Source organism: Boleophthalmus pectinirostris, unplaced genomic scaffold (assembly GCF_026225935.1).
Source record: "Boleophthalmus pectinirostris isolate CB_2022bp ecotype Guang Dong unplaced genomic scaffold, ASM2622593v1 HiC_scaffold_20, whole genome shotgun sequence".
NCBI classification, from domain to species: domain Eukaryota; kingdom Metazoa; phylum Chordata; class Actinopteri; order Gobiiformes; family Gobiidae; genus Boleophthalmus; species Boleophthalmus pectinirostris.
Window position 1 is genome coordinate 15,087,035 of NW_026571153.1, and position 21,144 is coordinate 15,108,178.

The 21,144-nt window shown below is 36.5% G+C and overlaps 1 protein-coding gene across 1 annotated transcript; it reads right to left on the reverse strand.

Moving 5' to 3' along the window:
* Nucleotides 1–4,662: 4,662 nt before the first annotated feature.
* On the reverse strand, nt 4,663–17,119 carry myoz2a (myozenin 2a). Its single transcript, XM_020923907.2, has 6 exons — nt 16,773–17,119; nt 15,949–16,038; nt 13,088–13,254; nt 9,347–9,470; nt 5,807–5,990; nt 4,663–5,344 (listed from the first exon to the last, which is right to left on the reverse strand). Exons 2-6 carry the CDS (start codon nt 16,028–16,030, stop codon nt 5,092–5,094), a joined length of 810 nt encoding a protein of 269 aa, XP_020779566.2. The 5' UTR covers nt 16,031–16,038; nt 16,773–17,119; the 3' UTR covers nt 4,663–5,091.
* Nucleotides 17,120–21,144: the final 4,025 nt, after the last annotated feature.

A 21,144-nucleotide genomic window follows, 5' to 3' on the forward strand; every position in this document is an offset into this window, starting at 1 on the left:
AATTGTCTTCTTAGAGTAACATTGTTGAGTTGAGTGACTTGACTTGAGTCACTTCTTTTCCTCCGTGAGTGGAATGTGTCCCCTGCAGTGCGCCTTCACCTCAGCTTAGCGTTGCCTTATAACCTCTGACCTGTGAACTCCTGAACGGCTGATTTTCACCTGTATTTTTAGAGATTTCACCTGTTGTGCACAAGTTCACCAAGAGTCACCTAGAACTGAAAAAATAAAACTGAGGACAGATTAAAATATTATCCAACTACAACTAAACTATAAATATTCATTCAAAAATCTGTACTAAATCTTCTGCGATTACTATTACTATTACTACTACTATTACTACTACCGTTAGTACTACTACTGCTGCCACTAGGATGAGTCAAACGCAAAGGGCAAATTACCCTACAGGGACAATAACATGACACAATTTGTCTAAAAGAGTACTACCATTATTACAACTACCACAACCACAACACCACAACAATGCTACAAGTACCATCAATGACAATTACTACACCTACTATTAGTACTCGCACTGACTGCTACACAACCACAACAATTTCAAACACTACCATTATCAAGGTTGAACCCAATCTGACAAAAAGTTGACCGTGATAAAGTACTTACTAATTACTTTCCCCCCATGACCTTAATAACATTTTTGAATGCGCTGTCCAACTTTATTTATGCAAAGTGCAAGTCCTTGGTGGGTGGAGGGAGAGCGGTCGTGTGGGTCAACATTTGAAGCGGTGGTTTGTCAGCAGTGCAGCACAGAAGGCTGCTATAGGCTGAGTGTGCAGATGGAGGCCAATGGGACTATGGGATAATGCACAAAGGAGAGAGGGAGAGACACAGAGGAGGAAAGATGGAGAAAAACAGAGAGAGATAGAGAGAGAGGGAGGGAGGAGGGGTGAAGACAGTAAGGGCCAGATGCTAAGGGAACAACGCAGGGCACAAACAATACACAATTTACATAGGACATTTCACTGGTCACCTCGTTGTCCCTACTACAAGCTGTGCTACAAATGACAACACTGTTACTACAACGTCTACTGCCAGTTACTGCTTATCTGCTAAAATAGTACTGTGAATCTTATTGTATTTGCTGCTACTGCTACTACAAGAGGTGGGACCAAGTCTTTGTTTTGCAAGACTCAAGTAAGTCTCAAGTCTTTGACCTCAAGTCGAGTCAAATACAAGCAAGTCCAAGTCGAGTCTAGAGTCACTGGTCCATAAGTCCAAGTCAAGTCCAAGTCGTCTGCTTTGAGATTCAAGTCATTTCAAGTCTTTAAACCAAATTTAGCTTGGGTTTCTAGCAATTTAAATGAGTTTTAAGCCAAATTGTACTTAAAAAAAATCGTAGTGTAAAAAATCATGAGTATTTATATAAAAGTTGTAGAAATTAATTTAGTTATTTTTTCCTTTTTAAATGTCTGCACAAGATCTTAGTGTGAATCATTATTGTCCGAACAGAAAGAATTCAGATTTAAAAGTGCTTCTCAGTTCTTCTCAATTCACAGACCCCATGTCCGAGATAAGTCCCAAGTCACTGACCTTTAAGTCCAAGTCGAGTCCCAAATCTTAGTCCATTTTATCAAGTCTCAAGTCCTAAAAATAGTGACTCAATTCTGACTCGAGTCCAGGTCACGACTTGCAAGTCCCCACCTCTGGCTACTACTACCACCACCACTTCTCCAACAAAAATAACAACTACTATTACAACTACTGCGACAACTACTTGCCTATCCCTAGTATTGTTGCTCATTATATTAATTCCTACTGCTGCTATTACTTCCAGTACTACACTCGTGGTCCCAGACTTGGCACGGATCCTTCGAACAATACACAGATGAAAATATTTGAGAGCTTTATAAAAATTTTTTAGATTCTATTGAAATTATTCTAGCGTGGACCGTGTCTCCTTTTCCTTCCACTGCGCAGGGTTTATTGGTCCATAGTGTACCATTCCGTGCCAAGTCAAACGTGCCTGAGGGGAAACCGGTGGTTGTTAGATAGTCATAATCGAATAGTCTGGCGGCCCTCGACCCACCCACTCTGGTCCGTGCCAATAACATTTCCGCTGGTGTGTTTTGATAATGGTTACAATCAAAGTTCAGAGAGAGTTCATGGCAGAGCTTGACAGAAGAGGTTGGCAAGGCTCTATTGTAACAGGGGAGAGGTGGTGCACAGGACACGGTGTTCAGCAGGACAGAGGGGAAAATTAAAATACTTTGATATTTAAAGGTGCATTATATAACGTTTCTGGTGCAGGGTGCGTCAAATGCTTTTCCACAGTATGACATTAAACAGCTCTATCTTACATTTATTACGTTACAGGTTGTTTTATAGCTTAAAAATACCAAGAAAAAAAGCATTCTGACTGTCAGCAGGGTTGCCTCACCACAGATCTGGTTTGGTCTCCATGAAGATAAAGGTTTAATGCCATACTGTGAAACACTCCAGCAATAACATCTGCATGAACAAAAGCATTTGACGAACCCTCCACCAGAAAAGTTACACAAGGCAGCTTTAAATTAAAAAGGTGCAGAAATAAAATAAGGTGTAAAAATAAGTGGCACTGAAAGTAGTATTTACATATATGATAGTGTCTATGGACTATATTTCACTGCAATTAAAAATGGTTGAAGTACTTTATCTTGTTTTGAAGTACACTGTGTAACTTTTTGGTGTGAGGCTTGTCAACTGCTTGTCTGTGAAATTATCTTTTCATATTAAAGTGTTACAATAAAGCTCTGTGTGCAATTTTTAGGCAGAAGATCTACCCCAAAACAAAATATCAGCTTGTTCTGGAAATTTAAGACGATATACTAAAAAGTCCAAATATCGATCAGCCATGTAGATGAACTACATGAGGTCATTAAAGGTCCTATATTACACAAAATTGACTCTTGTGAGCTTTTAGCCGTGTTTGAATGTTGTTACCTCATCAAAAACATACTTGGAGTTGTGTTTTGTTTAATTCACACATGTTTGAGTAATCTTGCATTATTAGACTTTATCTCCAAAGCTCAAAATCTGTTTGAAAGATGAATATTCAGGTTATCTGTTAAACATGTGTGAATGAAACAAAACACAACTCCAGGTATGTTTTTGATGAGGTAACAACATTAAAACATAGATTAAAAGTAGTGTAATATGAGCCCTTTAACCTGTGTTTGCACTAATGCTCTACCACTGAACCCCATCACAGAGCGAGTACTTTTACGTGTTATTATTTTGAAGTAACAATACCTCAAATTAATACCTGGAACCAAATGCGTTATACTTCTCCACATCTGCCATCACTTCTCATTTTAATGCACCCATATCACCACCACCGCTGCCGCCGCCGCCGCTCTATGCCCATCTACATTCCTCTCAGAGCAATGCAATAAAAGCCAGTTATAGTGTATGATCTATGTGCCTATGTGCTGTGCTAATGACCGTATATGCAGTCACACATGAAGCTCACCCGCGCCTATAAAGCCACTCCGGCATCAATCGCGGGGCTCTGGGCCGGCCATATCAGGAGAAGGTGAGAGGACCATCCGTCAGGGCGCTTATGTGGTTGAAGAACATTTGATTTGTCAGGTGCAGTAACCTTGAGCTGTGTTACAATGGATCTCACACCACACAGTAAGTGATGGGTCTGCATGCACTTGGCACAAATGAGGCTGGATGTTAAGTTATTACCTGGGAACAAAGGGAGTTAAACGAAATGTTTAAATGTCCTATATTATGCAAAATTGGCTCTTGTGAGGTTTAAGCCATGTTAGAATGCTATGAACTCATCAAAAACGTAACTGGAGTTGTGTTTTGTTTAATTCATACATGTTTGAGTAATCCTTTCTTAGTCTGTCTAAATCTCCAAAGCTCCAAATGCTCTATTCCACCTTGTGATGTCATGAAGTGTTAGTTTTCCAATTTTACCTTTAGTTTAGTAGTGATAGGCAATATCAGGACTGAAATTATCCAAATGATTCTAGTGAAGGTGTACGGAGTTTAAACACAGTAGAACTTATTTGTATTTGTAACAGATTAAACAAAGTGGCAGTTAGAAAGTCAAAGTGGCTTGTCATATGCACTTTGACTGTTTTATTATATAATTTATTTATTTTTGCTATGGAGTTGGTGCACTTCACTACATGTACAACTTGCATATATACAGGTAACTTCTTAAATTGTATTATCCCTTCAGCCCAAATTAATGTGCTGCTGTCTGTTATATGTTAAAAATTGCAAAATAAAATAAAACTTGATTTACAATTTGTGTTTTAAATGTGTGAATGAGACAAAACACAACTCCAGGCATGTTTCTGGAGAGGACACATTATAACATAGACCAGAAAATGAATGTAATATAGGCCCTTTAAAGGCTTATATTGACTGAAAGAACTTTTCAGAACTGAACTTTTTCATGATATGATTTATTTATATTTATATTACGATATTATTTATTTATACTTATTTATATTTTTATTTGTTTATATTGTGATTTGAATGTATTCTTGTTCTGTAAAGCACGTTGAATTACTTCTGTACAAATAAACTTGTCTTTCCAAAAAATAAGTTGAACCAGTCTGAAAATAAAGAGACATCCATCAAGGCATTTAAGTTGTCAATCTACAATCATAAATAATATTTTAATTCAACCAATTATCATGTTTATCCAAATAACTACACAGTGACAATTATACTTTCATTGGTTAGATTACATGACAGTACCCATGTTTTCTATACATATTTGCTGCCACTGTTATAAATGAGCAGTGATTAACCAAACAACACCATCATGTCTAATATTGAATGTATGTATGTAATCATCTTAAAAAGGAAATATTGCTGTATGGCTTTTTCCTGTACAATTTAACTGGAATAATTAGCATTTTTGTTGCTGTGTTCCATTATTATTCACAAACAAACACGTTACCGCCCCAAAACAAACAAAATCATTATTCTATTTGACAAAGATGTTTGATGATGATATGCACATCTATGTACAAGTAATCCAGTTTTGAATTAAAAATGATATTGTCAAATGCATTGTGGAGGTTTACTCTGTACAACTGTAACCAGATTTGTGACATCAGAAGTTCATAGGTCGTCGGACTCGGGGATGAAGTCCGGCTGGGATAAGTTGATGATGGGGGCGGGGCCTTGGTTGGACGACACCCACCCTGACGCGGCTCTGTTGAAGGAGGGTCTGTCGAGAGGCGCAGTGGCGGCGGCGGCGGTCTGGGCCTGGAGCTCAGGGAAGTCTGGAAGGGCCACGTCCACTGGGAGCGAACGGGCAGGAGGGGGCACCGGGCTGGACGTCCTGGCAAAGCCGCCGAATGGAGTCGCCACCCTGGAGGAAACAAGAGCATGGCATTGATGATGTTATCTTGCAATCATAGGAAATATTATGATGTAACTTGGACTAAAACTACTTTTTTTTGCAATTCGAGACAGAATAGAACCCTAAGAACTTTCTAAATGACAAAGCTTTTCAAAGACTGCATGTTCCAAAATGGGTTTGCTTTACAATTTAACTATAGAAAAAGCATTTATTAGCTCATTATTAGTTTTTGGAAATAGCAGTGCAACATTTTAATCCAATGCCTAAGAGTCAGAATATTTACGGAAACACCAACAAAGGCAGTGGATGGGGAAGAGTGTATGTGAAAACTGTAATTTTTTAAGCAGTCAGACCAAAACTGAAACTCAAATGTACGAATTAATGAAAATAGTCTGTTTCATTAACCGGGGAAACCATTACACCAATGTTAAAAGCGCCTAAAAGTAGATTTTAGTTCTATGAATTATTTACCTGTTGAAACACTTGTACACAGGTCTATCAGGCTGCTGTTCGGGGTCGGGCATGCGGGTGGTGAGTGTATCAGCCAGAGCAGGGTCACTGACGATGGCCTGGTGCCATGGAGAGTGGTAAGACTTTGGGATGGCAGTGCTGTTGAACTTTTCAGGAGGGAGGTCTTTCATGGGACCACCATAACCTGGAAACACATGTCATTTACGATGAGTAATGGCCATCCTTCACATATTTACACACTGTTTACATACAATTTTTCCCCCTATAAATGTGTATTTTTACTGCCCTTTAGTTTATTACAGTTTTTGTTCTGCTTCTGTGTATTAGTTTTATTTAATTAAACACTTTCAACCACTTTCTTCTTCTATGACACCAAGTCACAATGGCAGACACTTCATAATCCTTCTTTTAACGCTTTTCTTAATCTCATAATAGTGGATAATATCATTTTGGCTCACACAAAAACAATGTAAAGGGCATCCACCCAGCTTGTCTATTGGCTTGCCATGTCTGTTTGCGTTTATTGCCAGATTTGCAGTCGTGTGTGTGTTTGGGAGAGGCCAATCCAATGTACGATCACTCAACGCGGCGCTGCTCCGTGGGGGTCCTCACAAGCCCCTAGCCTTACGTAAGAGCCACGGAGAGTCACGTCCCCATCTCTCACAATGAACAATCCCCCTCTCCTCCTCTTCCTGAGTTTACGCTCTGCCCTGACCAAGAAGGAAGCAGCTCAGACCAAACAGGGACGTGGACTGGGTCTTAGGAAAGAATCAGTGATACAACCTAATAAAATTCCATTGTTTTTAATAAATATTTATCTGGTGAATGAGAATTTTAGAATGCACCAGTGGTCATGAAGTACAAAACAGTAAGTAAAATAAAAATAGAAATTGTATAAAGTGAAGTGAAGTTATTGGTTTGTCTGGAATGTTCCACAGCATAGCATTAAACAATCTCACTCTCTCTACAAGACTGTTTAATCTAAATTGTGGAATATTCCTAGTAAAGCAATAACAACTCTAAGCAAACAAGCAGAAAAGCTACATAATATTCCTTCAAAGCTGCCATAGGAGTAGGAATTTAGTTAGAATAGTAAATATATAAGACGGCTATTGGAAGTATAAAGTTGCAGCAGTAGTAATAAAAGACAGGAACTGTGATTTTTCATTTGTCAGTTGTTCTTGTTGACTAATCATATTTTAAAGCAATACTTTTCTTTTTTCTTTTTTTTACTTTTTATTTGTGCTTTTTCAAAATATTAACAAATGTACATACAAGATCTAACTATCTCTGGAGTTCTACAAAAAAAAATTTATAAATAAAAAACCTCATACATTCGAGTGAGCTTTGTAAATAGACCATTTGGACCATCGCTTTTCAAATTTACCAGCTTTCGGTCTCAAATAATAGGCTATTTTTTCCATTCCATATATTTCCTCCATTATATCTGTCCATTGCTGTAATTTTAAAAGGGTCATCCTTCAGCCAGTTCCTTGTTATTGCTTTCTTACTAGCCAAGAGCATCACTTTAAACAAATATAAGTCCTCAGTTTGAATTTTGTTTTCATGCAGCAAGCCCAAATACATAACCCATGGGTCATTGGGTATTTTATAGCCAAACACTTCTTCCATTACAATTGCAATATTTTTCCAAAAGGATTGAATTTTTTATACATTTCCAAAACTGAAGCAATACTAGTAGTTTCTCCTCAGTCCAATTCTCTCTTTTTTCTATTTATTGATTTTACGGACATAAAAAAAGTACTGTGAACACATCATAAGAAGGCCATTTTTAGGTCAGCAGTTTCCAGACATATTTTGACATACCACAAATGCTCAGTCATATACATTCGAAAAGTATATTTAGACTTTGGGTTACTGGAATTTGATCCCAGTCTGACCTCACCCTGGAGTAGTGACATCACAGTTACATATAGTTACGCTTCGTCTCCAGAAATAACCCCATCCCTTATGAAGAAGACAGGTCTAGATCACAGTCACAGGCTTCTGTACCAGCCAAAGATATGAGACAGGAAATCGATGGTATCAAGCAGGAAGTTCCTCTCTCGGGTAAAAACAAACTGTTTACTGAAAAGCGATGGTCACAGCTGATTGTGCAAAGGTGGGAGGATTTACAGCTGGGAGTAAGATGATGAAAAGTATGGAAAATATCTTTAGCCTCCAAACCAAAAAAACAAAAACAAAACACTGTTGGGGTCTATGATCAAAGCTTGTGTGGGAACAATAAGAAACAATTGAATCTTATCAAAGCCTGGCAGATTTGCGGTGGTGAAGAGGGCATATACGCAGTGTCACTATAAATTTATCAAACACTGTGTAGATGGAAAAAACATAAAACAGAATATATGGAAATGTAAAAATAAAGTTTGGTCTCAGAAGAAATACAGCTTTATAATTATTATGATTAAAGGCAACTAATAATCAGATAATATTAATCCATTATTCATGTATAAGAGTAATTTAAAGAGTAAATATCTGGGCATTAAATCTGATAATTAAATCTGATTTAAAATTCGAAGTCAAAGTCATTTGACAATATATTAAATCAGTGTTTCCCAAAGAATGGGTCATGAAAATCAGGTGGGTCGCAAGAGATTTTTTTGGGTTGTCTTGTCACGATCTGCATGTAGGTTAGTTGAATGTTGAAAAGAAAAAAAAAAGGGCTACATTTAATGTCCAAATAGGCGACTTATGGATCCTTTTTATTGCTAGTTCAATGACTGTTTTTCATTGTTTAAAACTTGAGTAAAACTAATTGTTCAGAGAGACATGGTCACTCAGTCAACAATAAAATATCCTCATCAATGTTCAATAATGATGAATAATGTCTATTGACTTGGGTCGTGAAGGTTTGTGACTTTTAAAATACCAGTCCCCAGAAAAAAAGTTTGGGAAATACTGTATTAAATGATGCCTAAAATCTGGTATTTCCAAAGGATGGACTCACAATAAAATGGAGTAAAACTACATTATATCTGAAGAAGCAGTGCAAGAATCACAAATGTTCAAATCATTTCATATAGTCAATACACAGCTTTTGTGATTTGAAGACTTGCTCACAGTAGGAAGTAAGTAAGAGACCATTATGTTGAAAAATATATTACTCAAGTAAGAGTAAAAATGTGTTACTAGAAAAGTACCAATTCATTAAATCATCACTTGAAATAATGTAACTTAGTACTACTCACCTCTGCTAATAATTTTACACAATAAAAATAAACCCTCTAAGAAAAAAACTATACAATTTAAGTTTCAGTGATACTGGACTAAGGCAGGCCTGCCAAACAACACACTGCTATATGGATAAGCATTAGTGACAGGCAAATTAGTCAATCAGAGAAATGTATTGTTTGTCCGAATTAAAATAAACATGGCAGATTATGTAAGTGTAACAAAAAAGTTCCCTTGGTTTCGCATGCGTCACTGATGAATGAGATTAGTTCCCTCGTGGTAGAGGGAGCGGTCACCAGGCTGTCCCACAGAATTTCCCAGAACTGTGGATATGACTTATGTACCCACCTGGGGCAATGGTTTCTGGGTCTGGGGCAGTTCTTGTGGCCGTGGAGTCGTCTTCAGCGCAGTTGGTCTCACTGCTTTGTATCTCTGAAGTTTGTTCTTCCACAGTCTGAGAAATGGCTGTGCTCTAAAAGGAACACAATATATGACATAAGTGAATACAGTCATACTAATCATCTATGAACTGTGATTTTAAATGGCTCTGAGCAATTCAGGCTGTTAATGGGGTGCAGGATCATTTAGCACATTGATATGAAATGCTAAAGAAAGTGCCACAGGATAAAACTACCATAAAAAGGATCTAACAATAGAGTGTAGTAGTTGTTGTCGTAAGTAGTAGTAATATTAATATGTAGCAGTTTACAAGGTGAGATGTTTTCTTGTACACTACCGGTGAAAAGTTTTAGAACACCATAGTTTTTCCAGTTATTTATTGCAATTCAAGCCATTCAAGAGCTTGAAATAGTACAAAGGTAAGAACTGAACAGTCAGAGGTTAAAAAAAGATAAAAGATAACAAAACACAAGCCAAGCTCTGCCAAAACTACCTCAGGAAAAAAAAAAAAAAAAGATGGTGAGCTTGAAAACAGCAAAAATTCTATTTTAAAAAGAACAAGCCATGAGTGTGTTCAGCTGTTATATCTGCCTTTGTTGACCTATTTGTATGATGTTTATTGTTTTTTATCTTGTTTTAATGTTGTACAGCACTTTGGTCGGCTTTGGTTGTTGGAAGGTGCTATAGAAATAAAGTTTGATTGATTGATTAATTGCCAAAGGTGGCTACTTTCATGAATCAAAAGTTTAGAATATTATATTTTCTTACTAAATATCATTGCATTTAATTCTTCTGTTTACATGTGTTGATTTTGTTTTCAGGTACACTATGTAACTTATGGTTGGGGGTCCATCACCTGCTTGTTTCTATAAATATGTCATTGCTCTGCCTGGAATTTTCCACAGTATGACATTAAACAGCTCTACCGTACATTTATTAAATGACATGTATTTATTTATTTTATTTTTTTAAAGCTCAAAAACACCTAGAAGAACAGGCATTCTTACAGTCAGAGGGGTTGCCTCTTCACAAACATGACCTGTAGCTTGGTTTGAGCTTTATTATGGTAAACGAGTTTAATACTATCTCGTGAAACATTCCAGAGAAAGCAATAATGTCTCCATGTAGAAAATTTGACAGAACCCACACCTGAAAGGTTACACAATGCACCTTTAAATGCTTTCCCCTCTCTATGCAAACAAAAGAGTGTTTTCATTCTCAACAAACCACACCAAATACAACTATATATAAAAAAAATAAAAATAAATTACAACTTTTACATAGAAAATATTCAAAATGTTACCAATGTCTTATGAGATTGTTTTCTATTTTCTTTACATGAAAAATTCCAAGGACGGTATCTCTTGAGGGGGCGTTTATCTTATCTCATTTGCATTTACCAACAACAAGCGCACAGAGAATCCATTATTGTGCACTATTTAACACTAGAATCTTTGTGTCTGAGGACAGGACAGTGTGTGCAGCTGAGGTATCCCACTCATCCCACCACATGGTCAGATATTTATGATGATTTACTTTAGGACTTCCTCAGGAAATGTTGACAACTTGAAACAAAATGAGTCTGTGCAGCCCTGAGCCATAAACAAAGATATGAGAGGCTCACTTCAAAGGGAAACAAGCATGTGGAGCTGCACCGCATTAAAAGAAAAGGCTACATGTAATAACAGTGTGGTCAGTAGTAGGGAGTAAGGGTGTAGCAATAACTGAAATATCGTGATATTGTATCGTCAAAGGGCTCACAATAATATCGTGGGCTGTCACATATCGAATATATCGAATTACAAGTTCCTTTGTTTAAATGCCTTGTTTTATAGTAGCAACAGTTAAAAAAATGGATTCTACTTGATTCATTTCAGCACACAAAACACAAAGAAACATGTTTTTTACTTTAATTCTTGAGATTATGACAGTAATGATTCGCACCAAAGTCTTGTCAAGATATTTCAAAAACAAGAAGTATCCTACCCACACTTCTAATAGCTTCTCCAAAAGATCGCAATAAATATCGTACTATCAGATGCATATCATAACAATACCGTACCATGAGTTTTGGATATCGTTAATTTCCTAGTCAGTAGTATTGTATTGGGTAGATTTGTGACATAATAATTTGGTTTATGTAATGGAGAAGACTAAAATAAAAACAGGGGGAAACTATGAGAAATAGTAAAAAAATATATATGCATTTTGTTTATGTTAAAAGTCAGGACAAAACATTACTGCAACCCTACTATAGTTTAAAATATCAGCCCAGAATTGAACAAAAAGTCCACTGTCTTGAGGTGAAATGATTTTTACTATAAAAAATTTATGCCATTATTCAACCCCAAACATGTGAGTTAAAAGGACTTCAGAACATAAGATTAATATGGCAAGTTCATAGAGCTAAACCAAAGCTAATAACAATATGGCTCAACATCTGTGTATTATGAGTTTGGCTATTCTTGTGAATCTCTGATAGTTAAATGGTGCCAGCAGCTCTACTTTTAAAATTATAACATAATATTAAGAATGTTGTAAAGCTTTTATCTTCCTTAACCCTGGCAGAACGGCCAGTAAAACCTTCACTGATATCTACAGTAACTAGTGCAGATAATTAATTTTGAAACTTGGTTAGTCCATCTTGATTCGATTTAACTAAGTGCTGGAGTATATAATTTATTTCCTATGTGTTACTGGGTCAGATTAAGATAAGCGCTGCTGGGAAGAGAAAACTATTGGCTTGGCACAGATCCAACCAGGACCACAAAGGGACATTCATAATAAAGTACTTATGGCTAACACAACTACACAGTCCTTCCCTCGTGCCTGGGCCCACAGCATGAGTCAAATAAATACTGCAAGTACTTAATCTTTCTCTCAAATGTGCAGTCAGGAAGTGCACCACCGTACAAGGGCTTTTGAGGGGACAGAGTGGAGATGGATGACTTTCCCGTCAATCAAACTAAAGTTATTTATGAAGTGTGCTTTTGAGAATATAGAATGAGAGAGGAATCACGATGTTATATTTAACCTTAAACCTTTTGAAGGGTATACCTTCAAACTATAGGTAAGTTGTTAAACTGTGTATCATCTCAAAGTGTTGCTTTTACAGTTTATGGGGATATAAGAGATGTATTCTTTTATGTTAAAAAAAAAAGCGAATCCTTGTTTAAGATAACCTACTTCATCGTGTCGTTACAACTAACTTTTTTACTGACATTTATTGTCTTAAAGTGCACTATATAACTTATCTGGTGGAGAGTCGGACACCTGCTTGTCTCCATAATGTTATTGCTTTTACCTGGAATGTTCCACAATATGGTATTAAACTTGCCTCTATCTTTCCTTTACTCATTGGCATGAGTTTGTATTGCTCCAAAACACATAGAAAAATATGCATTCTTACAGTGAGCAGGCTTGCCTCTCCACAGATCTGATACCTGTGGAAAGTCTTGCCTCCACATTTATCATCTTGATCATCTTGACTTTATAGAGGCATCATCTGCTTGCCTCCATGGAGATAGATACTGTAGGTTTAATGTCAAGGCAACTCTGACCCTAAGAGTTATATAGTGCTGCTTTAACACAATATGTTTTTGAAAACCAGGCCAGTATAACAATATCCCCTTTCACACAGTCTATGTTAGTATGTTTGTTTTGTATTATCGTCCAGTGCTGTGTGCTTACATTGAGCTCTATGTTGGTGGTATTCTGGATGCTTTCAAAGGTGTATTTCTCAGATCGTCTCTGTCTCATCTTGAACAGTCTGGAGCCTCGGTTTGAAGCCAGGGAGAGCTCCTCCAGCATGATGTCTTTGGGCGCGCTAACCTTCTTCCCCAGGTCTATCTCCAAATCTGAACAGACAGAAAAAGAAACAAGCTTATTTGAAAAGGGAACTCACTTTTTTTTTTCTTGGGTATCACCATATAAGATTTGTATTATAACTTAAAGTAGTGGTGGTGGCACATCATTTACATGATTCAATGGAAATAGAAAGTTAGAAAGTTAGTTCCACATTTCAGAACATTATCCCTGGAGGATAATAACATGGATACGTTTTATGCCATACTGTGGAAAATTATTGCCAAAAGAAATAACATTTCCATGGAAACAAGCAGTAGGCGGAACAAATAAGAGTCAGGTTTGTGAAGATGCAAGTTCACTTACAGTAAAGTGCTTCTCAATTATTTTCTGTCATGCCCCCCCTAGGACGAATAAAACATCTCTCACTTTTTGGCTAAAAAGTAATATACCATGGCATTAAGAAGAAGTAGTAGTAGTAGTAGTAGTAGTAGCACTAATTATGTTACCTTTAAATGAACACCAACTTTCTTAAGTTTTACAGTTTTGGTTTGTAGACTTTAATAGAAAGGGGAGCTTTATTACACAGGGTAGTTAGCAGGCAGTGTGGAAGGGGGTGAAGAGCAGGGAGAGACTTTCAGTACATTGTCAGGGTTTTTATTTAATAGAATTTATATTTTGTCATATATGTATAATTGATTGGCCTAAGTAGTGGTAGTCCTAAAACCATAAAATCGGTAACTATGATCATTAAAACAAGTGTACCTAATAATATGACCAGTGAGTCTTTTTTCCCTTTAAATTCCCCTGTCAAACTTTATTGAACACAAATCACGCTCTTATGCTTTGGCGAGTGAGAAAACGCTGACTTTGTTTTGCTGCCACTGTGATGAACGAGGAATTAACCCGCCTTAATCCACTGGTGTTGAGAGCTCATTTTGCGGTTAGCCCAGCGTGGTTGCTACTGCATGCTGATCACTCAAATATCTCAGTCCTTATACTGCGAATGAGAGATGCATGATTTTCCAGAATATCTTTCAGCTGTCAGTGACCCTCAGGCCGATCCAATATGGCGCCCAGTTGTCCTCGCCCCTGAAATAGCGTGTTCAAAAGGACGACAAAGGATAAGTTACTCATAAAAGTATTCGTTTAGATATTTATAGACCGCTCGTAAAACGGAGGGAGGTTCGGCAACTGCTACAGCGGCAAGTGGTCAAACATTTAGCAAGCGTATATTTACACGCCAGTTATAATCAGACATGGAAAGCAGTAACTGGATATGTTCACATGTATGTAACTCAATACTTTTTATAGATTAGAACCAATTATATTTTATACTTTAAGATTTGTTTTATAAGATGGACATTAGAAGTATTTTTTTGCCATTACATGGTGCAGTAATAGCAATATTAAAAGAGATATTAATAGCAATGTTTTAAATTGTATTTATTTAGCCTTTACTAGCCAGGAAGGTCTCAGTATCTCCTCTTCTAGGAAATTCTGTTAGTAGCACTAAGAGTTTTTCAAACCATAATGCTTTATAAGGTCCATTGCATTTACATCATATCCAAATTATGATTAAACCAGGACAAAACCATAAACTACACCTGGACTCAGGATTAAACTGGGCTCAAACCAGGACCAGACAGAAGTGTGAATGCAAACTAAAGTTGAAATTAATCTGGTTGAAATAACAACAGTGTTATTGGTTATTAGGGGAAAAAAACATATTTCAGTGTCAAGTTAATCTGGCTGAAGTAGCAATAGTGTTATTAGTTATTATGGGGGAAAAAAAACAACAACATATATTTCAGTGCTATGTCAGGTGATGTGCTGTAGTAATGTTATACTATAGTGCAGACAAGTCAAACTCAGGCCCAGGGGCCAAATTTGGCCCGCGATATAATTATATATGGCCCATGAGATCATATAAAATATATATTAGAGCTGACAGTCGGCTATAGATAGGCTATAGAGACATTATTAATTTAAAATGTTGTTATTATTTTATATTATGTTTGTTCTGGATTCAATGTTTAAGCAAAACTATTATTAAATATTTATTTTAATAAGAAAAGGTTTAATGTTACATATCTCGAAAGAAGAGAAAACATGGAGATGTTGTTGAAATTTTTCAATAAATATTTTGTTTGTCCCACGACTTAATCCCAGTTTTTAATTTTGGCCTCTGTGAATCTGAGCTTGACATCCCTGCTTTATAAGGTCTATTGCACATACATACATCATATCAAGATTGTGACTAAACCAGCACAAAACCACAAACTACACCTGGACCAGTAATAAAACCAGAACTATAACTGGACCAAACCAAGTCAGGATTAAACTGGCCTCAAACCAGGAGCAGACAGAACAAGTGTGAATGCAAACTAAAGTTGAAATTAATCTGGTTGAAATAACAACAGTGTTATTGGTTATTAGGGGAAAAAAACATATTTCAGTGCTATGTCAGGTAATGTTATAATATAGGAGGACCAGGCATGTTATAGATTTGTTTTAATACTCCTCACACATTGATTATGGCGCCTTTTACATCTCATTTACTAAAAGTGTCTTATATTTCTGGAGGAATTTAGTTTCTTTTTACTCCCTGCAGTATATTTTCTATTTATATAATTAAGTGCTTTGTGACTACGTTGTCCCTTCGTCCCGTAGAGTATGTTAAGAATGAAAATCCCAACACATGTCCATAGGGTTTGCAATGTGGTTGTGTTATAAATACATTATACCTTCCTGCCCTTGCACCGCTCTACAGATGGCTGCAGCGAGGAACTTCCTCTCACTGGTCGTCATGGTACAGAACTGAGACATGGCGCCCCCTGGAGACACAAGAAACCAATCAGCCCCCCCCGCAACGAGCAAGCTGCACAAACACACAAGCCAAACACATGTACGAGATAATAGCATTTAGCCAATCAAGACAAGCCCGGATAGGTGAATTTATTAGCAGCGTGAAAAGGGCAAAGTTAGCACATCCCTTTAAATAACCTTGAGGCTGTAAAACATCAGACATGGCAACCGGCTGTGTCAGGAGGTTGGCACGTCGATATGTTTGAAATTAAACAACATGCAAAGGAGTGATGGACAAGTTTAAATAGTTGGCACTTGTAGGTATGTCGTGAATGTGCACAAAGGGCACCTCAAGAAGATTTAAGAATTTTGAAATGTATTTTGTTTAACTAAAGCAAATTTAGTATTGAATATCTCTAAAAGAAAAAAAAAAAACACTTGATATGCTTTTTTGTGATTTAAAAAGTAAGATTACGTTGCTCATTTTGATAAATCTAAAACAGCGCATTTAATAATTTAGGCCCAATAAAATACACATTTTAGTGAAAAATGACAACATATTGGTTGCCCATTTTATTCTGAGGAGATAATTTTAGTAGAATTCCACTGTTAACACAACCATATAGATGAGTTGGCTCCAGTTGTTATAATTATATATGTGTTATTTCAATGTCATATATGACCAAAGTGAATATAAGTGACATTGCATGCTCCACTTTGATTTTTTTCACAGTGTATTTGCAGTTTTTGGGTGATGTCTTACCTGTATTGAAGGACCCGGGATGGGGTCTAACTCGTACCTAGAGTGAGTCCTGTTGGGTGCGCTTCAGAAGGTCACACCGGATGGTACCCCTGATGTGGGTGCTTTGTATCCCAGGCTCTGGAGCTGTGGTCTGGGGAGGGGGCAGCAGTCTGATCCAAGTGAATGAGTGGCTGGGTGGGTGGGTGTCACTTCTGTTCTGTGTGTTGTCATTGGCATTTGGTTCACAAGCAGTGGGGTGACTAAATATAGTTGGACCACTACTGCTCTTTTAGTGCCAGTTATTTCAGTAGCTTCAGTTTGGCTGCTGTCCGGCTGATTCCTTAACATTCAGCATAAACTGCCACAGATAAAATTAGAGATCGGCCAATATGGGATTTTGATTGGCGGATGAATAACAGATTACTCAGAATCAGAGCAACCACTGACCGCTAAGCTCTGCCAATATTTTTTCTCCAAACTGTATTATTTTAACTTGTCCACAACCCCATTCACTGCAAAGAGAGCTGCGTAATAAAATTTTGGAGTTCAAATAAAGTTTTATGTCTTATATCCAGGGCTGTTGACAGGGAGAGACAAAAGAGGCTGTTGTCCCGAGTTCTGGGGTTTTAGGGGGCCCAGAATTGGACCCTCTTCCTATTAACTCATATTAGAGGAGGCCCATTTGAGTCTTCTTGTTCCAGGCACCTAAATTTCTGTTGATGGGCTTGCTTATATGTAAAGTTGTCAGCCAAAACAACATATCGGTCACTGTTGAATATTTAAGACGAATAGCAGATAAAAGCTGATAAGATAATAGCTAAAATATTGACTGTTCAGTATTTGCACAGTTTATTGCTGACTAAAACTTAAGATGTGTTTACAGTGCTTGTAAAAATTAAATCAATTAGTCTATGGTCCATACATTTCGTGAGCAACAGTGATACAAAAATGCTACCCACTCAACCATAAATCACTTTTTAATGGTTTTTATATATAATTTTTTATTCATTTATTATGTCTCTTTATTTTGTTGGTGTGTTTGTGTTTTTAATTTCAACCACTGAGGCTATACTTCCATGGTTACGCCCCTCTCCCCTTATCTCTCCCTAATGGATTAGCTGTAATAGGTGCCCACGGGTGTTATGTAACTTGCTGCTTTCACCATGGGAACCAGACCCCTCCCTGACCCCCCCGCTGAAGACAACACATCACACACACACAAACACACACACAAAAAGAAAGAAAAAAACATTTACGGGATAGAACAGCTCGCAACAAATGGCCCACAGCACACTGCTACAAGCTTGGAACAGAGAACAAAAGAACAGAACAGTCTGTGCTGTGGTGCTATTTGCCTTATTTATTTGGTTTTGTGTGAATCTACAGGAGAATTACTGAAGCACATGACTGGTATTGGCATAAACAGTGATTTGAATGGCAATACAAACAGTTGAAATCCCAGCAGGGACATTGTGAAGGTAACAAAACGATCTCAGGCTTTGGCATGGTTATAATCAAACACAAGCTGAAGCTAAAACTTAGTGCCCAAACAACATATCCGTAAACAGACTATTCACTTTTCACACCAGTCCACACTAAACACCACAGTCTATAACATATGTTAAAAAATCCCAATTCATAAACAAAAAATAAGTTTTGTGTGTATAAAGTTTAAAAAATTATTATCTTGCTTTTTTTCTGAATGCAAGAAATCTAATCAAAGTTTTGACAAGGGCAACACGGCCAAAACTAGTAAAACAACATCTCCTCGGGTAACTATCAACTGTTCTGTCAGATAATAAGGGATTACAAGTTCTTCCCTGGGTAAATAGAGAGAAAGGGAATCTGGATTAAATCTTAAGAAATTCTAAAAAGTTGAGTTATGTTAACCCTGCTGTACCCCTTGGTACATTTTTGTACATCTCAACCTTTCTTTTTTTTCATTACTTTGGCTATATTGGATCAATTTGGATGTTTTTCTCAAGATGAAATTAATTGAACAGTCTATAATCAAAATACTCACACCCATGGTCCTTAGATACATTTTGTCCCATTCACTCTCATTCAAAATAGCTTTTTTACTGGCATAACTTTGCCAGTATATTTTTCTTTTTACCGTGTTTCTTCCATTGCAAGATTATATCAATAGAAAGACATGTACATATTAGTCCACACTGAAGGCCAGACACAGATGTTTGAGGTTAAAATGATATGAGTGTGTTCTAGAGGAGCCTCCAGTCTCTGATAATCCCATCACAAACATATAAAAATTCCTTGAAATATATACAAAAAAATGTCAAAAATGGCATTTAAGGGGTAAAAATATAAAAAAAAATATATTATAAAATATTTGGTATGTATGATGGGGGAGAAGTAAATGAAGACACTGACATAAAAAAGTTGGACAAAAATACATACTGCTTAAAAATATTGTGGTATTCTTTTCTAGTGTACATTTTTGTCACGAAGGACCACAGGTGTGATTATTTTAAAGGGGTGCACAAGGGTTAATGTAAGATTACTAAAAAATATTTTAAGTTTACTTTTTGGAGTGTAGATTACATTGACTTATTTTTGCTTATAAAATTGCCATAATAATTTTTTGTCTTACCCCATATAATTACGTCATGCCCATATGCTGTGACTCTATTGTCTATTGACTCTAAATGTTGCTTCATCATATTTGCTATTTTAATACTTTTAATTACATTTTATAGTGCCCCATCTTGCTTTAATTGCAACTGTACATGTATCAAATATGTTACAGTACTAGATATAGCCACTCCTCTGGGTCGGAGGTCTCAGTTAAATCTCGGTATGAGTACTTTACAACCACACAGTAACATACTAATTAAAAAGCACCTGGCAAATAAGTAAGTTAATCTCCCACTTACATAACAACAAGTCCGCCCACTACATGCTGAGAAACGGTCATAACCTTTCTCCAAGTTATAAGCCCCTCACTACAGCCGTAATTGCTTTTTCACTTGTGCACCAAACTACGCGCCACTCATCATTCGTATGCACTATCAACAAAAAACAACATTTAAAATACGGGATTAGCAGAAACCAGCATGCTAAATACATTCAACCAGGGAAAAAAACAGCAAAAAGCATAGCAGAAAAATCCATCACAAATTACATACTTACAGTAAGATTTGCTGACTTATTGCTTTTTCCCATGTTCCCTGGAGACTCACTATCGTCAGTGACACTAAAATGAGCTGTTAAAAACTCTCGTATTTGCAAATGATTATGGTACACAGTAAATTATAAGAATAAAATGGCTATTCATGGATGTTACACCAGTACTAAAGAATGACTGCCGCATGATATTAAACATAAAAACCACAGAAACTCAATTCCAAAGTTATAATTATGAAATACAAAAGAAATTGCAGACTGGAATTTGGGAAAATCTGTTTATATTACTGATTTATAAATTTGCTCCTATGTACAATATTTAGTATTAGAACAAACGTATGTCTTATTGATTTTATTTTCCAATTCATCAATATATAATGTATTTCTTGAATTAGTTGTAAAGTGCTTATCCTAAGAACATTGTGCCAGTACAGCAAAAAATGTTCACCTCTCATCTGTATGAATCTGGTGTTGAGTGCTGATTCAGAAAAAAATTATGTATTAGTTGATGTGGTTTCAGACTATCAATGATTTGTTGAGAAATCAATGTCTACTAGAACACCTCATTTAAATAAAGACATTCCATTATTCATTGAAGAATAAATTATCTACAAAAAGGATTTGGATCAGATTAGGTTTTTAAGTTCTAATGTAACATTTCATTTATATTATTTTAATTTGCACTATACACAATATCAGCTTCTGAATACAGTTTGCATATTCATGGTCCTATGTTACTCAAAACTGACTTTTGCAAGCTTTTATTCATGTTTGAATGTTATTATTTCATCAAAAACATACCTGAAGTTGTGTTTTGTTTCATTCACATGTGTCTGAGCAAACCTGAATTATCAGAACTACTAGCTTTGGAAAACTACATCTCCAAAGCTCAAAATGCTGTGTTCCAACTTGTAATATCATCAAGTTGTAGTTTTAAAATTAATGGATGTTTTTAGCCTTAATTTAACTGATTTACTCTACATTACACTAGAATAAAGTTGTTATTTCTAAAACAATTTTTGTTTTGCTTTTTATCCAGTTGAGATTGATACAGAAAATCTGTAATATCTTGTGGTATATTAGCCAGGCTGGCACCACCTAGTGCCTCCGCTCAATTTCATTTCTCTACAGCGACTAGGTCATGAATCGGAAAACACTAGACGGTTTGCAACAACTCCAGAAGTTGTAGACCGCGCACTGGCCAATCAGCGAAGAACTGTCAAGCCATGACGTCAAACTCAAGCGCCTG